Source organism: Diorhabda sublineata, chromosome 1 (genome assembly GCF_026230105.1).
Source record: "Diorhabda sublineata isolate icDioSubl1.1 chromosome 1, icDioSubl1.1, whole genome shotgun sequence".
Taxonomy (NCBI): Eukaryota; Metazoa; Arthropoda; class Insecta; order Coleoptera; family Chrysomelidae; genus Diorhabda; species Diorhabda sublineata.
Window position 1 is genome coordinate 11383219 of NC_079474.1, and position 25511 is coordinate 11408729.

A 25511-nucleotide genomic window follows, 5' to 3' on the forward strand; every position below is an offset into this window, starting at 1 on the left:
TTGAGGTTATATCGCATTAAAATTGTTTGACATTTAAGGGATGACAACACAAAATTAAAATAAGACTAATTTAATATGAACAAGATGTCACCAGTTCACAAAAAAGAATTTTCACTGTATTTTTGAGGATATGTCATATCGTAAACGTTTGACAGTTGAGAAATGACACCTGCAATATCATTGAGACCCTTTTTCCCTATTGAATTAGGAAAAAAAACGTAATGTAATGAAAACATGTTTTGTTCACTTTTTCCATCATTTTTTTAGTTCCTTTTCGTTTTTCCTTCATTATGTACTTAATTTTTTCCTTATTCTCATAAGATAATCCTCTTATCTTCTCCAAATACCCCTTTAATACAATTTAGATCCTTTTTTCCTTAATAATTTGAAGAAAATTGAAGAAAAACTATTTTATGTAATAAAAACGTGTTTTCATTTTTTTTCTCATTTTTTGTTACTCGATGTATTTATTCCATTGTTAAATTCATCTGTTGAAGTGAAATATTTTTCTGATTTTTCCTGTGTGGTTTTTATGTTCTTCCAGTATCCCTAGTAATGGAAATTTTTTTAAGAAATAGTAAAATTGATTCATAATTCTAATAGAATGAGTCAGAAAATTATAAAAACCCCTCATATATTGCTACAACATGATAATGATGATAACCAACATAATGAATTTAGAGGATGAAGAATGAAGATTAAAGGGATAAATATAAAAAGTATTCAATATAAATACAATTAGTAGAAAAATGCTAAAAATAGTGTTATATGCTAAAAGTTTTTAATTGAATTAAAATGGCATTAAAAAGTACCATTTTGACCCCACATACCCTTTTAGGCGCTGTAAAAAGTTCGAATTTCATCTATTTTTATATCATCAAAATCCATCTGCCTATATGAATAATTTTCAACATAAAAACATCTTCAAATCATTTTTTCCATGCCCTGTGTATTTTTCTGTTTCAATGTAAATTGAAAACTTTTGCAGCTACCCTCGTAATTTACTGTAAGTATGTTAAAAAATGCTAAAAAATCGAATTGTGTGATGCTAAGCATTCTTTTCTTTATTGAAGTAAAATGTACTTTCAAAGTATCTCTTCAATCCTCGTTACTTTTTAAAGTGCCCATTGTTTGATATTTATTAATTTTTTTATTCCCAAACATTAGTTTTCCCAGTGCATTTAAACTACAATTTATGAAATATTATTAAATAGAAAAAAACTAAAAATGATTCATTTCTAACAAAATTGGTCAAAAATGCTAAAAAATCGAGTTGAGTGATGATAAAAAGAATTGTATAATTTTTGTTGAAAAAACAATTTGACAATTTGACAAAATAAAAAAAATTATTTAATGTAGAACAATTTTTTATAAGAAAATAATAGAATTTTATCCCCCATGTAAAGTGGATATAAATAGTATCTTATCCTTCGCCTGAATTTTGTAGTTTACTGTATTCTGAAAAAAAATCGTTACAGTGGAAATATGACAAAAAGGTAAGTATTATTACCATTAGTTCCCAATCTATATCGTTAATTAAAACTAAAATCCCCGGACGCCTGTAAAAATTGTTAAATAAAAGATTTATTGAAAAAAAAATTTACTTACACTGATTTTTCTTGCAAAAACATTTCAGGTTTTTCCACTAACAGATTATCTGTTATCCAAATCAATAAATCTCCTAACGACCCTAAAAAATTCGTTTTTCAAATGATATAAATTGAAATTTTTTCGTTTTAATTAGAAACGTATTTAATAATAATCACTTACAGTCATTTTCTTTTTGTGGTAATGTAACGTTATGAGTTTTTTTATTACCGAATAGTAGTTCGGCACCTCCACTGAAATATCGAAATTTTCATAAGAAAAAAATCCAAATTTATTCGTACATTTACCTAAATTCTAATGTAATTTCCATTTTTTTTTAATCAGGATTAAAAATAATGCTTAAAACAATCTATAACCTCGCATTTAAAGTGGGTATGTCAAATTTCGTTTCTTCTTTTTTATACATTTAGGAGACTTCATATGTATGTCGCTTAGGACAATTTTTCTTGTACATAGAAATAAACGTATATTCATGATCGATTTTGTGATTATATGACGTCATAAGAAAGTATTTTTCAAAAAAATACTTATAGGAATCACAGAATTTGATACATTTATATTTCGATAAAATCATGCGAATATTCATGATCTACTTTTTAAAAATATATGACGTCATAGCAATATATTTTTCAAGGAAAAATTGATAAATTTTATTCTTCCATCCAATTTTCTTCTTTTAGATAACAATAAATTTAATTATTGATTAAAATAATACAAAAATTAATAACTGATATTTCAATTAAATGCTATAAAAAAATCTATTCGATAATTTTCTTCTTTTCTATTTAATTAATTGACTTGAACTTTACGTTATCTAGCACAGTTTTTACTGTACTGTAAAAAATTACTACAACTACATCATAACAATGAAATTGGCTATAGGCAGGGACGTAACGAGGGAAAAATTAGATAAAATAAATTTAATCTCAAAATCAAAATATTTATTCACAAGTTAAACTTATTCTTATTATTTTTACAACGAAATTATTAATTTCCATCAAAGATCTATCCACTTTCCAATCAACTCTTCTATTTGCACCCTCGCTGCCTTCAATTGTGGAGTATCATCATCAGCAGGATTATACATATTAGCACAATGAGCCGCACCTATAAAACAAAATCATCAAAACTCTGCTCCTAGTACTTTTCCCTCTCTCACCTTTAATTAAAATCGCCGGTGCCTCGTTCGTGGTCGTTTCGGTGATCCCCAAAACGTGCCAAGGGTCCAAAGACCCATGCACGAACACCACGTTGCTAACCTCGATGTCCAAACCTCCATACAACGTGTTAGTTCTGTATACAGCTTGTTCAAGGAACGATCGGTTATACGAAGAACCGAATATATCTTCGCATTGTTGAATCGAGAAGGTTATGTCGAATCTGTTACCGAATATATGCGGTTTGTACGAGGAGGTTTGATAATAACCAAATTCCGTGCATGTTTGATAAGTCCATTGGCGACCTATGGTTAAAACAAATTCGTAACTTGGATTTTAAATGAGAAATTAACCAACCTCCTTCAGAAGCTTCGGAATCCCAACTTATATTTTTCAATTCTTCGATCATTTTATCGTATTTATAATCCAAACAAGTCTCGTTGTTCACTCTTAATAACAAATCGTTTACAGCTGCTAATCTATTCACTTCCGGTCCGATTGTTTCGTTTACCATTATATCACAGAGCGTATCGACGGTTATATTCAATTTTCTAGTCGATTCTCTGTTATCTTTGTTGTATTGGACAATTCCGGCGAAATTGTCGGCTAAATTTTGGAAGAAGTTCGAAATATCCAAATTATTATCGATATTGTCTTCGATACTTTCGCATAAACGGAAAATATCGTCGAGATTTTTACGACCTAACGATTTTTGTAACAGGATTTCTATCTGCGCGGTACCTTGTTTTACGGCACTCGCGCAATTTTCGTTACTAGCGCGTAATGCATCGGCAACTACTTTAAAATATTCTAAAAATAAATATAACATCTAAGAAAAAAATCCACATCGATCTTGTTAAAACAAATATTAGATACGCCCCTGGTTAAAATCGTATGAAGTTAGTTCTATGTCGCTTCATCGAAAGTAGTTAGAATTGAAGGGATTAAAAAAGAAGAAATTTTTTAATATAACCAGTATATTTAAAAAAAAAGAGTAGGTTATTCTGTTATTATCGTGATATCATTGTTAATTTCGTCAGAAAAATAGTGATAATATTCAAACTGGAGTCTATTAAATACAAGATTAAATAAAATAATGAGGTTAAAATTAATATTTTAAAGTGAGTACTTGAATTTCGAATTGTGTTTCATTTGATGTAATAAATTAATAAAAACAATTTCTTTTTAAATAATTGATATAAATTGGAGTATTTTAATCCAATTATCAAGTTTTATCGATATATTTGATTAGATTTGAGCTAAATTACATCTCACCTGAAAAATCTAATTTTGCTAATAGCGGTCCACTAGCGGACATAGCTCCGTGCGTTAAATGTGGATATTTCTGTCTCAACCAAGCTGCTAAACAACCTGGATAAGATCCACCAAAAACAATCCATTTAACGTCTGGAGATAACTCGTATTGTGAGTTCATGGCTTGCATGAAAAACGCCAAGTCTCCTAAAGCTTGTTGACTTGTTAAATATATCAAATTTTCCGTACTTAAATTTCTATAAACAGAAAAAAACTGCAAATGTGATATCAATATTTGAACTAAATATGCAAGATTTACTACAAAAATTCAATTTCTCGTTTCTTGTTTCAAAACGAGTTTTTCAAGAGATATCTCAGAAATTTGGTACCAAAAATGAGTTTTTTTAAGATATCTGGGAATTTTGAACTGAAAATAAGTTTTCAGTTAGTTTTCTAAGATAATTTTATTACCAAAAACGAAATTTTTTGGTAATTTTCCAACATATCTGTGAATTTTTTTACCAAAATTTTTTTTTCAGTTAGTTTTCCAAGATATTTACGAGATTTGTTGCCAAAAACAAGTTTTTAGGTTAGTTTTTCCAATATTTGGTAACAAAAACGAGTTTTTCAGTTAGTTTTTCAAGATATCTGTGAATTTTATTATCAAAATTGAGTTTTTCAGTTAGCGTTTCTAGATATTTCCGATATTTATTACCAAAATCCAGTTCTTCAGGTATTTTTTTTTAGATATTTGCAGGTGTTTGTAGCAAAAACTAGTTTTTCGGTTAGTTTTTCAAAATATTGCAAGTTTTACCACCAAAAATGAGTTTTTCGGTTAGTTTTTTGAGATAACTTTTCCAAAAACACAAATACGACAATAAACAAATTAATGGAATATACAATCAATCTTACTCTGTTGGATAACTCTTTCCATAATATCTGTGTTCTAATTGAAACAAAACTGGGCGATACTTTTGAGCATACATAATCCATGATCCATTTGTCATCCAATAATCAGAAGCCGTTCCTTCTCCTCCAATCATAAGAAAAGCAACGTCCCTTTTATCATTAGCATATTCATCATTCACAAAATATCTCTAAAAATAAATTCCATTTAATGATAAATTGACATTGAGTATTTCACCCATTACCTGCTGCCAGTTCCTCTCATCATTGGGATTGAAATGATCCAAATTTTGAGTAAACCATTTTTCGTATTTACTGGGTGGCGTCGGTTCTTTTTTACTTCCCAATCTACCATTTCGGAAATATTTATACCCATAAGTTGATGGATTGAAAATCGATAGCCAGACAAAAATTATTAATACAGATAGTATCTGATTGTTCATCATAGTGACTACTCAGCGTCAATCGAGTACATACAAGTGGTTTTAACATAAAAGATAACGAATATTTGTAGATATCAAAACGAGTTCGAGTACTACGATAAATATATAATTTTTATCTAAATAAATTATTATTCATGAAAAGTTCATACACTCACCGGTTTTTGTTACTACGTAATCATATCCAAAGTTCATTAACCGTGCACTAATTGATACACTATAGTACTGATGAAAAATAATTTTTTTTTGTTTGTAAACAATTATGACAAATATGACAGTATTGTGACGTGAAATACCATAGATAACCCATAAATACGTTATGGTGCCGTTCTTATTCCATTAATTATTATTGTTTAGTTCTATGTGTTACTATGTCAAAAAAGAAGAAGAGTTGGGGTTAGGTATAATTAATGTTTAGTTTGTTTTAAGTACATGAGTAAATATGAAATGTTTGTTGATTCTTCTCGATTTTATATAGTTATATGGATTTGATTGTCAATGAGACTTAATAATAAGAGTTGAGGTTATGTTTCACAAATTTCCTTGATGCTCCTAGGATTTTCACAATTTCAGTTCAATTTGTTTAAAAGTCAATTTTTTTGTTAAAATTTATTTTCCTCCATAAACGGTCGTTTTTTTCACATTTTTAAGTAAATACAAGTGTTAATATGAATATTTATTCATCCTTCTGGATTTTTTGAAGGTTGTTTCTATTTTTTCAATCATGTGTATTAACGTCCGCTCATTCATCATTACTCTTACCCCTTAGAACCCACCATCAGATGATATATTGTTATTTCCGTTTTCGATATTAAATTAATCGAATAGAATCGAAATTTCTCATCAATAAAGGAATAAAAAGGATTTTTAAAGGGAAATAATAAAAATGAACGACTATGCATGTATATCTTTTATTCCCTTATCCTATAAACAATATTGTCTCTATATATATTCATATAATAAAAATTCCTAATGATCACAGGATCAAATCGATTAAAAATTACATCAAATTATAACATTCACACCTATTCGTTTAACAATTCTAACACCTCATTAACGAATCGATTATTGTTGCTGAAAAAACGAAAAAAAACTAGATACATCCCAAAAAAATCATTTTAGTTTACCTGAGTTTCTCCTACATGAGGTACCCCACCTGGAGTGAGGAAATCAATGGGCGCATTGGGATCTGTAACCTGTTGCGGTACAAAAAAATTCATTTGAGGTACTCCAGAAATAGATTGCGTAGGAAGAGGAAGCGAAGTCGGTCCGGAATTTCCATTAGGATTAAAAATATCTACATATGATTTTTTCAAATCTGCAACAACAACAAAACCATTGAGAAAAAAAAACGAAATAAATTCGATATTTATCAAATTCACTCACTTCTACTTCTCTGCAATTTAAATATATTAGCTTGAGGCTGCGCCTCTATTGAATTCGTACTAGTTACTCCCTGGTTGCTACTGGTAAGTGTCTTATCGAGATCGAAAGCCGCAGGGGTAGAAATCGATTGTTGGGCTATTTTAGGCATCAATTCCGATAGTTTCGGGGGTGGTTTGAATTCGTTAGCGGCATCGTTGGTATCGTCGTCTATATTCACCCAACGTTTTTTATCCTGGTCCCATACGATCTATTTTAAATCAAAAATTAATACGAGGGTAAATCGGTATTAACGAAATTATTCACCTTCGGGTTCTTATCTTCGGGTAACTTCATTTGATTTTTCGGTTTTAAAGCCAGTTTACTGAATATACCGCCAAACCAGCCAGTACTTTGGGTTTTTTCTTGAACGGTTGGTTGAGGTTGTTGTTTCGGTTCTTCAGGTTTCTCCGGTTTATCTTTGTTGGTGTCCGCTTGATTGGGGAGGGTGATTGATGGTTGAGGTTTTTCCTGAGAAACAGTACAGAGCGACAATTTACTATACTATACATCGACGACTATTTTTTTTATTGAAAAATTCTTTTTATATCATAGTATTATACCTTGTTCTTAATCAGATCAAATGCTCTTAAAAAATCATGATTGTTTAGAATAACGGATGGATTATAATTTTTTTAGCACGATTTTCTATATTTTGAAATATAGGTTATGATTTAAACAAGCAGACATTCTTTGCCACACTTTTATTAAACATAAAAAGATACAAGCTGTAAATTCACAAAAAATAAACGTGTTTCTTCCCACCCCTTATTTCCCTTTTAACAATAACTAGACTATTTACTATTTTATACAACATTTATAACTAAAATAGAGAAAAAATATCTATAAGATTATTATATAAGAAATAATTTATTAAAATTGTGTTAAAATGAACCAAAAACGTTGTAAATGTGTAATATTTTTAAAAATCAACTGAAAACTATGATTTTTTTATCCACTTGATGACTATTTACCATATTATAACTTGTAGAATTTTGTTTAACCCTGCATAAATGTTTATTTGTATATTTTTGAAATTTTATTCCTATTAAATTTGTTGTGGCGCTTGTAGAACAAAAAAAAAGCGTCTAGGTAAGTAGTTATCCCAGTCAAACGTCTTTTATAGATCCTTAATTGGCTTTAAAACCTCTAGCTGGATCACATAGATCAGCTGATCGTAAGTTTCAACTCAGAAATATATTTTTATCAAATTTAGAACGTTTTTGGTGAAAATTTCATAATTTTCTGTCTTCATAGACCTGAATTCAGTTATATAATAATTTTAGTTCTTTTAATAATTATTTTTAAACAATTATCACCAAATTTCAATACAAATTTGGTATTTTTTGTGATAAATACAAAATTTAAAAAACTGAATAACCTAGTTTTAAGTAATTCAAATCCCCATGTACGGGGTATTAACAACATTTAAAGTTATACGAATCAAATATCAACTAATCGCAGTTGCCTATAAATTCCTAAAGAATCGTATATGGCCATGACCATTTACCCTATTGGTAAAGTTTCGGTACAGGATCGGATTAACCCCATCAAAATTTCAGAGAAGCAATTTTACCTTCTGGAAGTGCATTCAGAATAATTTACATATAACGTATTACGTTATTTTTTTATATACAGGGTGAACACAAATTTATTTGGAATTGTTGATTATATGTTTGAGTGTAATAATCTTGGGAAATTTTTTCTCTATTATATAACATTTATTTTGTGTTAACAGTTTCAACAATCACACTTTTTTCGTTACGAAAAAAATTTTACGCGTGCTTTCTAGTTTCGAAAAAAAATTTTTTTTGAGAAAGTCAAAATGGATTATTATAATTTTATAACACGAAGATCAATTGATATACGAGGTGTGTTGGAAAAATAAACGATTTCTATACAACACAATAAATGATACTAATATATAAATACCTCTCATTATTGAAAAGAAAATATATACATTTTTATAACTAGATAGCAAAATGGCGGTTTACTTTTAATTATCAACATTAATAATATTAAAATTAACGTCACAAGCTGTCTTTGTGCTTTTGAACAATCAAAATAAAAAAAAAATTGAGATATATTTTTTTGTTAGTTTAACCCATAATATAATAGGAAAATCTCGTAAAATTACTGTCATTAACACATAACCTCACTTGGTGACGTCATTCAAGAAGCAATGACGGTTTCACCGGTAATATTTTCGATTTGAATACCAATATTTGTTCACAATAAAAATACGGGGGCGATTTTGCTATTTCTCGTTACCTGAATTTTGAAGTTGAAATTTTTTTTATTATATAGGTTGATCGATATCGAAGGTACGCGCAGGGCCGTACTTTCTAATTTGTTGTTTTTTATCATCCCCGTTAGTTTTAATTTCGAGTTTATTATCGAAAGTCGGCAAATCAATGGGATACGTCCCGCCGAATATTAACGGTTTAAATACGACGTTTTTTTCTTTTTCGACGCCGTTTTTGAAAATGGAATTTTTAATATTAGAAAAAGTGTATTTGCTTCCCTTTTTAGCCCAAGCGTCTACCGTATCGGTGATAATATCGTGCTTGTATTTTTTTCTAGTTATTTTTCCGATATTTTCCGACGATACGGATACTTTATTTTTGTTACAGGCAGTTTTATTCACGTCCGGTATATCCAGAGATTTATATTTGATCATTTTGCCTTTTTGATCGCATTTCATATCGAAAGTGTTGTATTTAGCATGTCTAGAATCATTTTTAATAGTTATAATTTTCGTATTATCTCTGTAACAAATCAAATGTGATTTTTCTTCATCTCGATAGGAAACGTTCTTCTGTCTGCGTCTACCTATGTAAGTTTCAACTTCCATATCGGAACTTTCGCGCGACGAACTCCTCGCGTAACTCACCGAATCCGCGCTACTCTTTTTGTCCGTATATAACTTTTTCAATTCGATGACGTCATCAGGGGGTAGTTGACAGTTTTTCGTTGACGTTAATCTTTTGCGCAACGAATTTGCCACTTGTACCGTCAGTGGTGTACTTACTTCGGGTACGTCTGTCTCTACCTTCGACGGCTGCGTCCCGCGAGCAAAAAAAAACCATCACAAAAGCAAATTAGACAAAAAAAATTGCGTTTGTAGAATGTTATGACGTCACAAAACATACTACAATCGATCACAGATGGTATACAATATATTAGAGCCACCCTGTACCATATTTATATAAATTTGTTATATATCATATACTACAGAAATTATTAGTACACCTTAATTTTATGTGCGGCAGTATAAATTCCTTACATTTCGTTAGGAATATTATTTACAAACAATAACAATTATTAGTAGACCCTTATTTTATGCTAGGCAGTGTTGTTTAATGGAAATTATTTCAATAAATTTAGAAATCTTTTTTCTGCATGTAAAATTCATTATATTTTATTTCCAATCTATAACAATTACTAGTAGACCCTAATTTTTATGGCCGGCAGTGTAGTTTAATTAAAATATTTTATCAAATTAACAAAACTTTTTTATGCGTGTAAATTGTGTTGAGAATATTATTTACAAGCAATAACAATTATTAATACACCATTATTTTATGTTAGGCAGTGTTGTTTAATGAAAATTATTTCAATAAATTTAGAATTCTTTTTTCTGCGTGTAAAATTCATTATATTTTATTTTCAATCTATAACAATTACTAGTAGACCTTAATTTTTATGGCCGGCAGTGTAGTTTAATTAAAATATTTTATCAAATTAACAAAACTTTTTTATGCGTGTAAATTGTGTTGAGAATATTATTTACAAGCAATAACAATTATTAATACACCATTATTTTATGTTAGGCAGTGTTGTTTAATGAAAATTATTTCAATAAATTTAGAATTCTTTTTTCTGCGTGTAAAATTCATTATATTTTATTTTCAATCTATAACAATTACTAGTAGACCTTAATTTTTATGGCCGGCAGTGTAGTTTAATTAAAATATTTTATCAAATTAACAAAACTTTTTTATGCGTGTAAATTGTGTTGAGAATATTATTTACAAGCAATAACAATTATTAATACACCATTATTTTATGTTAGGCAGTGTTGTTTAATGAAAATTATTTCAATAAATTTAGAAATCTTTTTTCTGCGTGTAAAATTCATCATATTTTATTTACAATCTATAACAATTACTAGTAGACCCTAATTTTTATGGCCAGCAGTGTAGTTTAATTAAAATATTTTATCAAATTAACAAAACTTTTTTATGCGTGTAAATTGTGTTGAGAATATTATTTACAAGCAATAACAATTATTAATACACCATTATTTTATGTTAGGCAGTGTTGTTTAATGAAAATTATTTCAATAAATTTAGAAATCTTTTTTCTGCGTGTAAAATTCATTATATTTTATTTACAATCTATAACAATTACTAGTAGACCCTAATTTTTATGGCCAGCAGTGTAGTTTAATTAAAATATTTTATCAAATTAACAAAACTTTTTTATGCGTGTAAATTGTGTTGAGAATATTATTTACAAACAATAACAATTATTAGTAGACCATTATTTTATGTTAGGCAGTGTTGTTTAATGGAAATTATTTCAATAAATTTAGAAATCTTTTTTCTGCGTGTAAAAAAATATTATAATTTTAACCGTGACGTAATTTAAAGTGACATAATTTGACATAACTTCAATAATAAATGCGACAAATATTTATTATAGTTCAAAATATTGAATTTTCTAATAAAAAAAAAAAAAGATTTTTCGAAAAATTAATAAATAAATACGGATATTTCAGTATTTATTGAATTGTGAATAAAAATATTGATTATAGAAAGTTTTTTATCGAATTCAAATTTGCCGCGCGTAAAAATTAACACATTTCTGTGATCTAACCTGTAATTGTAATGAAACGTCAAGTAGTAGTTAATGTTAAGTAGGCGTTTACAGCTGATGTAAACAAGATTTTTCTCGTTTATTCCAATCAACAGTGTTAATTAGCAATAATGGCGGATTTGGTTCCGAAATTTCATGTTTTTGTGGAAAAATTATAGTGCGAATGATTTATATATAAACTAAAATTTTGTGTTTAAAAGCTTTTAACTGGTATTTGAAGTGTTTTGTTTTTTCGTATTTCTTCATCTAAATAACAAATTACCTCTCCATATACAAAAACAAATATGGCGGATTAAGTAACCTCGCAATTGCATGATTTTGTTCAATGTTTTAATAGAAAAATTGTTGTGTGAATTATTTATACACGGTGGAGAATAAATACAGGAATATTAAAGTGATTTTAGTGACTATTTTAACAATTTAAATTTGTTTACGCGAATTTTTTAACATGACTCTTTTTATCGTTCAATTTTGGATAATTAAATGGATCAAAATATAGATTTTATTCACCAAAACAATGAAAAAAATAATAAAAACTAAGTAAAATGCAACTTCGTTTTCTCACTTCGCTTTGTAAAATAAACAGGGCCGTCGTGGTCCTAAATGATATGTGCGGGGTATTTTTTTAATACAGAACTTTTGAAATAAATTGAATGGGTGATAATAGACAAGTGTTTGAATGGATTTAGTGTTTTTTTAAAACTAGTTATAATCCATCTGTGAAAAATTGCAGTTTTTCATTATATTTTCTCTAATTTCAAGTAAAAAAAATAACTATTGTGTTAACCTCTTTGAGAAGCTAAAATATATAATCAAAACCAAAAATAATAGTGAGTATAATGTGGTTTATTTGAAATTCTAGTTTAGCCTTTATACTTTTATGAATATTTTCTTTATTTTCATGAAGATTTTTCAAATAATGAAAAGTATATTTCGTTTATCTTAAAGTCATTTTGATCATTTTTCGAAAATAAAAAAAGAGATAATATAACTTTTATTGATCAAATCCCTATTGATAAGTTAGTGTCTCAAGATAAAAATGAATTTGATTGAAGCTAAGCTAGATAGATATGAAAGTACATGCAAATAATATGAAATTAATCATGCATAAAGTTTAAAAAAAATTATTTTTCATTAATTTTCAATAAAACTAACTATGAAAGCAAAAATATATAAATAAATTCAATAATATCCTACCTCTTCTTGAGGGTTAGAATTGTATAAAGTTTGCTGATCAGAATTTTCTTGACTGTATTGATTCAATTGATCACCCCATTGCTGTTGTTGATTCGTCCAGTAGCTGTTCGGGTCTTGATATTGATTTTGGGAAAAGTCTACAATTTCAAATAAAAATTCTACGTATACGATAGATACTATAAATTTTCATCAGATATAATATTGTTAGTTCAACACCCTGTATCTCACTATATTAACATTTTTCAACTACCAATTTGTATCACTTTTTTGACACCCTGTATCTCATAATAGGTTTCTTGTAGGACGGTATCGATTATTTTTCTTGTAGATACATCCTTCAGGAATGGTTGTTTGAAATACAATCTCTATTATCTTACTATTCTAACCGGTACGAATTTTCAAACAAAATAATGTATTTTTCAAGTTTTTCCAAAAATTATAATTTACAGATATCTTTGAAACACTTTAACAAAAACTCTTAAAAATATACCCCATAGATTCAACATATAATTACCTAATCTGGAAATTTTCAAAAATTTTCTTTACAATTATATGAAACTTTATTCTTAATTTTGAATAATTAGTTTTTTATACTCCAAAATCGGTTAAAAAATGAGCTGTATTACCCAAATCTGACCCACAAGTAATTATTTATTTAAAAAAAAATCTTACTATACACACCGGTTTGTTGTGGTTGCTGCTGCTGCTGCTCTTGGTATTCCTGCCCCGGTTGCTGATTCTGTTGCCAGGACTGTTGCGGTACGTCATATTCATACTGTTGTTGTTGGTATTCCACCACACCTTGCTCGTAATTATCTTGATCGTTGGCATTAGTGTAAACCGGTAGAACTGGCATGCTCTGATGATGGATTAATCCAGCCTGAAACGTGAGATACTATTTAAACCGAAATGATTAACCAGCGACGATATTTCGGCTTACATGGAAATCGTTTTGAACGGCTTTCAGATCTCTCAACCAAGAATTATCTGGTCTGTTGGTTTCCAATATACCCCCAAATTCGGATTCGTCCTCAACTTCTCCAACCAGATCGTAAAACTTCAATCTGTCTGCTAAATTGTAAACGTTATCGACGAAAGTAGCGTCCACTAATGAAGGATTTGAAACTACTAACGACGATATTTTTTCTAAATAAGCCAAAGATTTTTCCACAAGACCCCGATCGACTAATCTAGTCGCCAAAAGGAATTTGTAAACCTGGAAATGTGGTATGAAGAAATCGGGGTCGTTTAAACCACACGCGTATTCGTATATTTCAGTCATATGTATGCTTTCGTTTGATGGAAAATTGGGGTAAGGTTTTGAGTGATTTGCACCTAGTAGTACTAGGCGTGTTTCGGGATCGTCGTATTTTCCAAAACCAACCTAAAATGCATAATATTCAAATGAAATTTGGATCATTTGACGAAAATTTATTGATATATATATATTTATATTTTTAATTATTTTCGAATATACAGGGTTTCAAAGTTTAACTTTATTTCTTTCATTATGCGATATTACTTTTGTGACATCTATATATAATAAATGACTTTAATTATAAGGTTACTAATTTTTTTCTTGAGATAAATCTTTTAAAACAATTTTTCTAAAATTTAAGATCAATATCTCCATTATTTTAATTTGGGTGATTTAAAAAAAAACAGTTTCATTTTTTGTACAACTTTTTTTAGATCATTTCAAGGTCCTCTTATTTCATTCATATTATGGATTTAGAATAAAATTATCTATAAAATTTGTAATTTTCAAAATTTCTAAGATAATTATTTTCGAATATACAGGGTTTCAAAGTTGATCTTTATTTTTTTGTGACATCCTATATATAATAAATGATTTTGATAAGAAGGTAACTAATTTTTTCCTTGTAGATATTTCCTTACGGACCATTTATCTAAAATTTGAGATTAATATATCCATTATTATGATTTGGGTGATTTTTTTGAACTTTTTGAATTTTTTCTTAGATCATAATAAGGTCCTCTTATTTTATTTATATTCCTCCTAAGCTTCAGCCAAAAGAATTATGAGTATATTCTATGAATTTAGAATAAAAGTATCTATAGAATTTTTAATTTTTAAAATTTTTATTCATTATGCAATATTACTTTTGTCACATCCTATGTATATATAATAAATGATTTTAATGAGGTTACTAATTTTTTCCCTTGTAGACACTTCCTTTGGGGGTAGTTTTCTAAAATATTAGATCATATTTTGTATTAAGAGACTTTTCGATTAATTTTTTTAAAATCATAATATTTTACTCGAATATCTCGAACCCTAAAATTAAAACTTATATTAGTATACTGCGAGGATCCTACAATAAATTCTCTATAATTTGATAAATTTTGAAATTTCTATCCCCTTAATGTTATAATATACAGGGTTTTAAAAATTGACCTTCACTTTTTAACACCCTATCTTGAAAGAACGGTTTTTTGAGGCCCTATATCTCATAACTAGTTCCTTTAAGGACACTAACAATTATTTTCCTCATAGATTTATCCTTTTTGAAAAATAATTTAAAATTTAAGCTCAATATCTCTCCTTCTCTGTACAGTATGATTTTTTAAATGAACTTATGTATTTTGAATATGATAAGGCCCCTATTATTCTACTAATGTCTTTTAAACCCTTCAACAAAAGTTTTCATGAGTATGCCCTATGGATCCTAAAAGGAATTCTGCATAATTTGATACATTTTCCAATTTCCACCCCTAAATTTTTCGGATATACAGGATGTCAAATTGTATGTTTATTTTTCATTTCCAATTTTGAGGTATCACTTTTTTGACGCTCTGTATCTTATAATAGAATAGACATTACTGATTTGTTTCCTTAAAGATATATCCTTTTGGAATAATTGTTCAAAATATAAGATCAATATCTCTTATTTTCTGTACAGTATGATTTTTTAAATAAACTCATGTATTTTCCAGTAATTTTTTGAATATCATGACATGGTCCTATTATTCTGCTAATGTGTTCTAAACCCTTCAACAAAAGTTTTTATGAGTATGCCCTATGAATCATAAAAGGAATTCTGCATAATTTGATACATTTTCCAATTTCCACTCCTAAATTTTTCGGATATACAGGATGTCAAATTGTATGTTTATTTTTCATTTCCAATTTTGAGGTATCACTTTTTTGACGCCCTGTATCTTATAATAGAGTCTTCTAAGGACATTACCGATTATTTCCCTTGTAGATATATCCCTTCAAAGGATCCCTTTAAATTATAACCTCGATGTTTTGATTATTTTGGTTAATAAATTTTTTTAAACGAACTTAATATTTTTTTAAAACAAAAATAAATTTTTTCACTTACCTCCGCCATCAAATAACAAAACTGCGCCCCATACAAATTTCCCCTATGCCTCAAAGTATCCCCCATAGAAGTTATAGCTTTACAATTAAGTTCCGGACGTTGGGAGGAATTGGATAAAATCATCGCCAAATGGGGACGCCAATCACCCCATTTTTCATCGGAAATACACTGAAAAAAATGTAAAAAAATCATAAATTTCCACTAGGGCGTAAATAAAAAATAAAACTTGCCGTTACTGCAGCTGGCATTTTACCAGACAGTAATTGGTATAAAGTTTGGAGTGGATCGTTCATCGTTAAACCATTTGCGAACCTCATCATGACATTCGCATAGGTCCTTTTATCTAATTTACTAGCCAAAAATAACGCGTGTCCCCATAAACTGTGCTTCATCGCCCATTCTGTAACGAAATTCGAATTAAAACCATGTTTGAAGCCTCAAACTTTAAGGTCATTGTTTACCTAGAGCTTCCTGACCAGATCCGTACAAAAGAAAATCTCTAAATTTATTAGTAATTTCTTCTTCTTTCATAACGGATATTAAACTACCCGTTAAATCGGATTTGTGTTGATTACCGGATTCGGAAGAAGGATTAAGTTCGCCATTGTTGCTACTCAAATTAGATGTTGCAGAAGAAGGACGAGGAACGGGAATTTCTCTTTTGTTCTTTAACAAAAGTTCGGCGATATCAGCGCCCACTACCATCTATAAATGAATTAATAACAAATTTTTGTTTATACGAGGTCTGCATAAAGAAAAAGTGACTTTTCGATTACTGATTTGGTGAACATAAAAATACTAGCACTCGTAGAATAATATTTACGTAACTTTTTCTCGATTTTTTTATAATTATTTTCATAAAAGTTAAACAATGACATAAGAAACTGTAATAAAATATATATATATATATATATATATATAGGTTGTCCGAAATTGTAAGAAGTTGGAATTTTTTATTTTCCATCATGCCAATTTAAAAAAAAGTTTTTTTTTTAAATCGAATGCGAATAATAAGTAAACACAGTTCTAAAAAGCCACTTTTCCTTCTAATCGACTCCTTACGTACGAGGGAAGACCCAAAAATAATCGAAATTATTTCGTTTCTTTCTCCATTACAACTAATACGTTCGTGCCATTGGTGTTTCCACTGTGAGAAATGACAGATAAATGAAAAAATCACAACAGACTAAGTCAGGCACGTAAGCTTGCTATTTGTATCCAAAAACTATTGTCGGAACATGGTTGTGTGGATATCGAGGGGCATTTATAATAAAAATTACTTAATATCCATGGTTTTCTAGAAAAAAAAATTATTAGAGTAAAAAATTTTCAAATTTGACTCTAAAATACACAAGTTCAAACTGAAAATTGAATTTATTTCTCCAAATTAACTCCAGAATTCAAAAGTTCCAACGATTTTCGCTAGATGGAGTCAACTATAATGATTTCGCTTATACTTGAACTGAAATGGTACAAGAAAGTGTTCAATTAAGGGTGTGTGATAGGATAGGGCGTACAGTTGAGGCTTTATTATAAAAATTCCATAAAAAACTTGAAATTCCAACAAATAAAAATGGTTCAGTAAAAATTCAGTTTATTCGACTCAAAAATTTCCAATTCCGGAATATTTTCTCTAGATGGTGTCAGTCACAATGTATATCCGAGCTCGTATAATGGATATCTCATAAAAACCTTAAAATTCCACCAAAAAAATTGTTTGAAGAAAAAATTCAGTTTAATTGACTCAATAATTTGCAATTTCCAAACATTTTCGATAGATGGAGTCAGTTATAACGTACAGCTAAGCTCCTATTTTGAAATTTACTAAAAAACCGTTAAATTCCACCAAAAAAAAAATATAAGAAAAATTTCATTATATTTGACTCGATATCTTCCAGTTCCGAACAAATTTCACTATATGGCATTATTTATAACGTATAGTTGAGCTCGTGCAACAAAAATCACTCGAAACCCATATATTCCACCAAAAAAAAATGTTGGCAGTAAAAATTCAGTTTATTTAACGAAAAATTCTCCAATTACGAAATATTTTAACTAGGTGGCGTCAGCAATAACATACAGCTGAACTTTTATATTAAAAATCACTAAAAATCCGTTTAATTCCACCAAAAAAAATTGTTTTAATAGAAATTTAGTTTATTTCACTGGAAAATTTTCAAATTCGAACGATTTTCGTTAGATGTCATCCGGTTATTATTGGGTCCCCGTAATAAACAAAAATCTCACCCCATTTTGCCTAATCAACAATATCAATAATTCCCACATCAAAATATAACTATCGACATCTTGTATCTTCTGTCCTGTAATGGCGTTTCTAATTTTATTTTCGCAATATTCGATGATCGTCTTCTTGTGAGTAACACCTTTCACCAGAGGACCCGGGAATTGACTCATCTCTTTGAATTCCTCGTCGTTAACCAAAAACGATTGGGTGTTACAAATTTCCACGGTGGCAGATTGTCCGTCCATGGGGTAATGGGGTAGGATGCGCAGTAATTTACCGGATCTTATGGAAGCTTTAATGTGCGCAGTCGCGAATTTGGCGGGGGTTAACCGTTGAGAAGCCAAAGTCGTATCTTCGAGGTTTATAGAAGAATCCGTTTGATCGAATGGACGTGAATAACTACACGAATCATTTAAATAATAGAAACATACGGTTAAATTAGGTTAGATATAATACGTGTATAAAAAAAAAATTAAAATTGGGAGCAAAAAAAATTTGATAATTCATATAAAATTGTTCCATTAACCGATGAAATGAACTGTAAGCAATAAAGCGGCATGCAATTGCTTTGATTTTGTGTTAGCACCCTCGAATTCAAATGATTTACTGAATAAATTTTTTCGAAAACATCAAAGTAAAATTAATAAAATGTTTTGTAGCAAACAATCCATCTTTTTACAGCGTTTTAGACACGTGTCATTATCAAAATTCCATTATATATTTCTTCTTTTTATTCCATTTAATTACAACATTTTTTCGATCGCCCCTTGTATATGTGATACGTTCCATGTGAGATAACAATTCGCGGGATGGCGAAATATGAAAATTATCTATAGAATTTGTAATTATCAACACAATTATTTTCGAATATACAAGATGTGGACTTTTATCTTTAAACTTATATATTGGTATCACTTTTGACGCACTAGGAGGTTCCTTTAAGGGCGTTACCAAGTGTTTGTATAGATTCTACGAGAAATTCCCTATAATCTGACAAATTTTCAAATTTCCCCCCCAAAAATTTTCGGATATACAAGGTTTGAAAGTTGACTTTCATAGTTTAACTCCCATTTTAATTATCTCTTTTTTTGACGCCCTGTATATCATAATAGATCCATTCTTTTCGACTAATAGTTGGAAAAATAAATTTAATATCTCTTATTTTTTGTACAGTGTGATTTTTTTAAATTAAACTGATATATTTTCAAAGTAATTTTTTGAGGATCTTGACATGGACTTATTATTTTACTAATATCTCTCAAACCCTTCGACAAAAACTTTTATGAACATACTCCATAGCTTCTACAAGAAATTCTCTATAATGTGACAAATTTTCAAATTTCCACCCCCAAAATTTTCGGATTTACAGGGTCTCAAATTTGACATTTATATTATAACTCCCATTTTAGTTATCTCTTTTTTCGATGCCCTGTATATCATAATAGGTTCCTTTAAGAACGTTACCGTTTATTTTCATTGTAGATTCATCCTTTTCAACTAATAGTTTGAAATATAAATTTAATATCTCTTATTTTATGTACAGAGTGATTTTTTTAAATTATACTGATATATTTTCAAAGTAATTTTTTGAGGATCTTGACATGGACTTATTATTTTACTAATATCTCTCAAACCCTTTGACAAAAACTTTTATGAACATACTCCATAGCTTCTACGAGTAATTCTCTATAATCTGACAAATTTTCAAATTTCCACCCCCAAAATTTTCGGATATACAGGGTTTGACTTTTATATTTTAACTCCCATTTTAGTTATCTCTTTTTTCGATGCCTTTAAGAACGTTACCGTTTATTTTCCTTGTAGATCCATTCTTGTCGACTAATAGTTGGAAATATAAATTTAATATCTCTTATTTTATGTACAAAGTGATTTTTTTAAATTAAACTGATATATTTTCAAAGTAATTTTTTTAGGATCTTGACATGGACTTATTATTTTACTAATATCTCTGAAACCCTTTAATGGAATCTTTTATGAACATACTCCATAGCTTCTACGAAAAATTCTCTATAATCTGACAAATTTTCGGATATACGGGGTCTCAAAGTTTTATATTCTAACTTCCCTTTTTGGTATCTCTTTTTTCGACGTCCTGTATATCATAATAGGAAACTTTAACGGAGTTACCGATTATTTGTACAGATTCTACGAGACACTCTCTATAACCTCATACAAATTTTCAAATTTCCATCCCTAATATTTTAGTATATACAGGGTCTCAAAGTTGACCTTTATATTAACTCATTCTTTTCTCCCATCTTTTTTCACACCCTGTATTTCATAATAGGCTCCATTAAGAAGGTTATCGAATATAAAAATAATGTAGGAAATTAGAATAAATTGTTGTCTCTATAAAATAACGGATTTTTTAATACTGGGCTCAAATCGTCTTTAGATTTCTGTTTTATTTCGATACCTTTCAAGATCTATAACTTATTGAAGCTCCTAACATGATTATCATGTATTATACTCCATTCCCAAAATTTTTCAAACGCCCTACATAATAATTAGAAATTTCAAGTAATGATTCTGACAGAAAATATCTTAAAATTTTTTTCAAATCAAAATGCAGAATTCTAAATTTAAATTTTCTTATATCCCTGGTATATATCGCGATAATTTACAAGAAAAACGCAGAAATTACGAGGTACGATAAAAGATTACGTCGACATATTACAATTGAAGATTTTATTAATTTTTGTACGAAAAATATTTTTGGACTAATATTGAGGATTTGAAATATTTCAATTTCTATACATTCGGTATATATCGAGATAATTTACAAAAAAAAACGCAGAATTTACGATGATATGTACTAGACATAAATAATTAGTGATATCACATACACTCACAGTGTTTTTTGAAGACGCCTCGTATATATACAAGTCAAAAGACGATCTAAATACAAAAGTTGAAATTTCGGAACGTGAAACACAAAAACTTGCAGGATTTTTACTAAAGAATTAGAGGAAAATTGTAGACAAAAAATAGGACTATGAGCGTATACAGGGTGAAGTTGAAATTGAACTTTTTATTTATGAAGGAAATTGCCAGGTTTCCTTATGAAAATTCGTCGATTTATTGGTATCAAAAATCAAAACCCTGTGTCCACCGGAATTTTTAATAAAATTTCAGGCCGAAACCAAATAATTTTTTTTCCAAAAGATAGGTTTTCAATAAACAAAAAACCAGAACATATTTGATTAAATTTCAACTTTTTCTAACCAATTTTCTGTCAAATCATCGTTTCTAAAAAAATCGATTGATATTTATGAGGCTCACCTAGAAGTATCTAAAGCATATTGGCCTCCCGATATGCTATGCGTATGCATATCCCTGTAGTAGCCTCCTAATTGCGAGGCGCTCATCTGACCGTAAAAACTCTGTCTTGTATACCTAAACAAGTGAATAAAGCACACCTAGATGATAAAATATAGCGGTCAACGATGCATTTTTCTTAGTGTACAGCGAAGAAAGCGTGAAGTGATGTCGATACGTTAAGCATTGTGATTATATATCAGATCGATTTTGAACTAATTTTATTTTAAAATGTAAATAAATATATTGACGTCGATATTCGTGAAATTTAAAGCGAAAATAAAACAAAAATAAGCTACAACTTTTTACTGTGAAGCAAACATCACTCAGTTTATATTTACTCCTTCGTCTACGATTGGTATTATCACAAAATTTTATGTTAAACTCAAATATATTTAAAAAAACTCATTTTTTATCAACAAAAAGTGATAATACAATATTTGTTCACCATGTAGTTACTTATTGCAAATCCTTGAATGATGATGAAAGAAATAAGATTATAGTTTTCGAAACGAAGGTCCTTAGAATGATATTTCGACGCTAAAAGGACAATAAAATGTTAATTTGAATTTTCACCTTTTCTATTTGCTTCAAAAATGTTTAGGTCACCCTATATAACAATTACAAGTTTCATTCAAGAATTTTGAAACCAAATCACAGCGTAGATGATGTGAGAAAGCCTCCGCTGAATTTCTATTTTCAAATCATTCATTTTTACTAGCCCTAGAAATTTCTGGGGCACCCTATATAATAATTACAAATTTCATTCATGAATTTCAAAACCAGATCGCAAAGCAAAAGATATAAGAATCGCCTCGTAGTAATTTATCTGGGGTTTTCAACTATCTGACTTTTCACCTTATGTACTCTCTATCGAAATGTTTGGGACACCCTATATTACAATTACAAGTTTCATTCACGAAGTTTGAAACCAAATCAAAGCGCAGATGATGTGAAAAAGCCCCCTCTGTAATTTTATTTTCAAATCTTTAATTTTTACTAGCTCTAGAAATTTTTGGGACACCCTATATATAAAATAATTACAAATTTTGTTCACAAATAATAAAACAAGAAAAATTACGTGCTGTGATTAAAAAAATGTAAACAAAAACAACAATAAGTCTCCTCCAAAATAAAGTGTTTACCTTTTAGCACATGGTGCTAAATCTGGCGAATAGGATGGTTGGCGTTTTTACGTTTTTCATTTAGAATTCTGCAACTCACACCAAAGAGATTACGGGGGGCATGAAAAATGCAATTTGAAAATATACAAATGGATTTATTAGTATTGGAAGCAAATTTTCAAAATATATTTAACGAGGTTGCTGAGGAGAATTGTTGCAGAAAATTAAAAGTTTCCAAATTGGTAAATCAAGAAAACAATGAATAATTTTTTTTTTCATATCAACAAATTTGCATACCAAAACGTATTTTTTCATAATTTTCACATCATTTTTAAATAATAACAAACAAAACATTCGTTTGTGAATCCCAATCGTAGACAAGTATATACAGTGTGTAAGCAAAAATGGAAACGTTGTGATAAGTGTGATAAGAAGAAATACACAGATAAAACGGCATCAAATTTTGTTTTTATTTTGAAAGAACAAAATTCGTTTTTGTTCAATTTTTCTGTATAAAAAAGTTGCAACAATAAAATACCTACGTTGTTTCCTTAATTTACGCTCACACTGTATACTATTACTCAAGCAAATATAAAAAAACTGCATAAAACTATCATTTGTCACAAACTTGATATTATTAGTACGTGTAATAGTCCGAAAAAAACGAATCAAATATATATTTAAACGATTCTAAATAAATATACTAGGTGTGATTATAAAGTAATGAAATTTATACTGTATCAATTATTTATTATATAAGTAATCCAATTTCGCACTAGTACATCTACTCTAGCTAATTTTCCCCACGTTTAAATCTATTCGGGAAGTCTTTAACCATAAAATTTGTCAGCACCCTTGTCTCAGTTGTCAATAGATTAAAAATGGGTTCGTTTTATGACTTTTTTGATTTTAGGGCGAAAGTAAGAAATCGCAGATTCAAAACGCGTTCCTTTCACGACGTTTTTTTATTTTAGGAAAAGCGAAATAAGCCTAAAGTTGATATATCTGGCGAATGGGGTGACTATAATCTTTATGGGAGCTAAAATCTGCTTCAAAGTCAATGTGGAAATGACAAGGTGCAGTAACCGATTATTGATCTCGTACTCTTTAGAAAAAAATCATTTAAAATGAAAAAATACATGGAAATTTGAGAAAAACTGATGAAATCACATGCAAATGAATGAAAATCGATAAAATGAAATGTTAAAATAAAATAGGAAAAAAAAAACAAAGTAGAAATGGTGAAATGATAAATGAGTGACAATCGATGGAAATAATTTAAAAACAAACATAATTTTAGTACGTGGAAGGTTAAATTGATAAACTATTACAATTACTAATAATAGAAACACATAAAAATAAATGAGAAGAAATAATTTGGGATACTTACCGATCCTTTGCAAGTTCGTCGTTGGCGGAACTCCTTCCAGAATGAACCGAGGCTCTATCTTCGCCTCCAAATGGGGCTGTTTGACCGGTAGCCTGTTGATAGTACTTCCTGTACCATTCTGCGTAAGCTTGAGGGTTGGTTCTCCTTAGATTCTCGTAATATTGGTATTGTTGGTAGTATGGGTTGTAAGGATCGTATGAAAAACCCTATTTAATATAAAAAAAACTGTTTTTTTTTCTCATTTCCATAATTTCTTTCTGATAGATTTCTATAAAGGTACCCAAAACTAATAAAAACTAAGGCCCAAATTAATAAGCAGTGACACCCAAACTAATAAAAATGACGCCCAAAAATATTTAAAAAATAATTCCCGAAACTAATAACAAATGACGACAAAACTTATTAAAAATAACGCCCAAACTAATAAAAATGACGCTCAAAAATAATATAAAATAACGACCGTAACTAATAAAAAGGAGGCCCAAAACTAATGAAAAATGATGCCCAAACTAGTAAAAAATGACGCCCAAATATAATAATGCCCAATATTATGAAAATTGGTACATACATTAAATAAATAACCTAACCCAAATATATTAATTGATAGGGACCAAAAATAATTATTATTAATGTGCAAATAAAATATATTTATATTATATATATTTATTATAATTATTAAAAGACCAAATATGTCAATTGATGATACCCATATCTAATAAATAATTGAATGTAAATATATTAATCAATAGAGCCTAATCTTATTAATTGCGTCCAAATCTAATATCAAAATATAATGATGGTAATTCGACTCAATAATTAACGCAATTCGATTAATATTTTTGCCTAAATTTGATAATTGGCGCCCAAAGCTAATAATAATGTACGTATAAATTTATTATCGATGCCCAATCTAATAAATGTCTATGCATAAAGTTAATAATAATGTCCATATATAATAAATATAATAATAAATAGCTTTAGATCTCATAATGATTGACATTTAAATTTAATAAACATTGCTGCCCAAACTAGTAAATGTATGTGCACAAATTTAGTAATTGATAGCCAACAAACATTAAGAATAATGTAGCCCAATTATATAGTTAATAGTGCACATATCTAATAAACGCTGTAGTTCAAACTAACAGATTTTTTTCAAAACACCCAAATTTAATAAACATTCTTGTTCAACCTATAC

General features: G+C 28.9%; 5 protein-coding genes across 9 annotated transcripts in view; 1 reads left to right on the forward strand and 4 right to left on the reverse strand.

Moving 5' to 3' along the window:
* Positions 1-19: 19 nt before the first annotated feature.
* Positions 20-2002, reverse strand: LOC130443166 (ubiquitin-related modifier 1). The gene is made up of 5 exons (XM_056777669.1): positions 1896-2002; positions 1771-1841; positions 1609-1690; positions 1511-1559; positions 20-1458 (listed from the first exon to the last, which is right to left on the reverse strand). Exons 1-5 carry the CDS (start codon positions 1916-1918, stop codon positions 1390-1392), a joined length of 294 nt encoding a protein of 97 aa, XP_056633647.1. The 5' UTR covers positions 1919-2002; the 3' UTR covers positions 20-1389.
* A 525-nt stretch (positions 2003-2527) lies between these two features.
* On the reverse strand, positions 2528-5644 carry LOC130443198 (putative serine protease F56F10.1). 2 transcript variants are annotated; one of them, XM_056777719.1, is made up of 7 exons: positions 5524-5644; positions 5171-5376; positions 4932-5116; positions 4041-4276; positions 3123-3575; positions 2768-3070; positions 2528-2715 (listed from the first exon to the last, which is right to left on the reverse strand). In XM_056777719.1, the coding sequence occupies exons 1-7, from the start codon at positions 5558-5560 to the stop codon at positions 2606-2608; spliced, it is 1530 nt and encodes a 509-aa protein (XP_056633697.1). In that variant the 5' UTR covers positions 5561-5644; the 3' UTR covers positions 2528-2605. The 2 variants fall into 2 exon arrangements, with proteins under 2 accessions (XP_056633697.1, XP_056633704.1); XM_056777726.1 differs by having other exon boundaries at positions 5171-5460; positions 5524-5636.
* LOC130443215 (phosphoglycerate mutase 2-like) overlaps positions 3645-25511 on the forward strand; it is a 30355-nt gene continuing 8488 nt past the window's right edge. Inside the window, exon 1 of the mRNA XM_056777754.1 lies at positions 3645-3886. The gene's annotated coding sequence lies outside the window, so the exon portion shown is untranslated. The remainder of the gene's footprint in view (positions 3887-25511) is intronic.
* LOC130443175 (protein transport protein Sec16A) overlaps positions 6260-25511 on the reverse strand; it is a 30083-nt gene continuing 10831 nt past the window's right edge. Inside the window, exons 12-24 of one of the 4 annotated variants that reach the window (XM_056777691.1) lie at positions 24314-24519; positions 21764-21877; positions 18463-18859; positions 16677-16920; positions 16446-16615; positions 16216-16383; positions 13806-14249; positions 13547-13745; positions 12866-13002; positions 7055-7258; positions 6752-6998; positions 6493-6683; positions 6260-6439 (exon numbers count right to left, since the gene is read on the reverse strand). In XM_056777691.1, the coding sequence (XP_056633669.1) occupies positions 6431-6439; positions 6493-6683; positions 6752-6998; positions 7055-7258; positions 12866-13002; positions 13547-13745; positions 13806-14249; positions 16216-16383; positions 16446-16615; positions 16677-16920; positions 18463-18859; positions 21764-21877; positions 24314-24519 (2730 nt within the window). In that variant the 3' untranslated portion in view covers positions 6260-6430. Of the gene's footprint in view, positions 6440-6492; positions 6684-6751; positions 6999-7054; positions 7259-12865; positions 13003-13546; positions 13761-13805; positions 14250-16215; positions 16384-16445; positions 16616-16676; positions 16921-18462; positions 18860-21763; positions 21878-24313; positions 24520-25511 lie in introns of all 4 variants that reach the window. The other 3 variants (XM_056777683.1, XM_056777707.1, XM_056777699.1) reach the window with 3 other exon arrangements.
* On the reverse strand, positions 7269-12839 carry LOC130443235 (uncharacterized). The gene has a single exon (XM_056777766.1). The coding sequence runs from the start codon at positions 9639-9641 to the stop codon at positions 9087-9089; it is 555 nt and encodes a 184-aa protein (XP_056633744.1). The 5' UTR covers positions 9642-12839; the 3' UTR covers positions 7269-9086.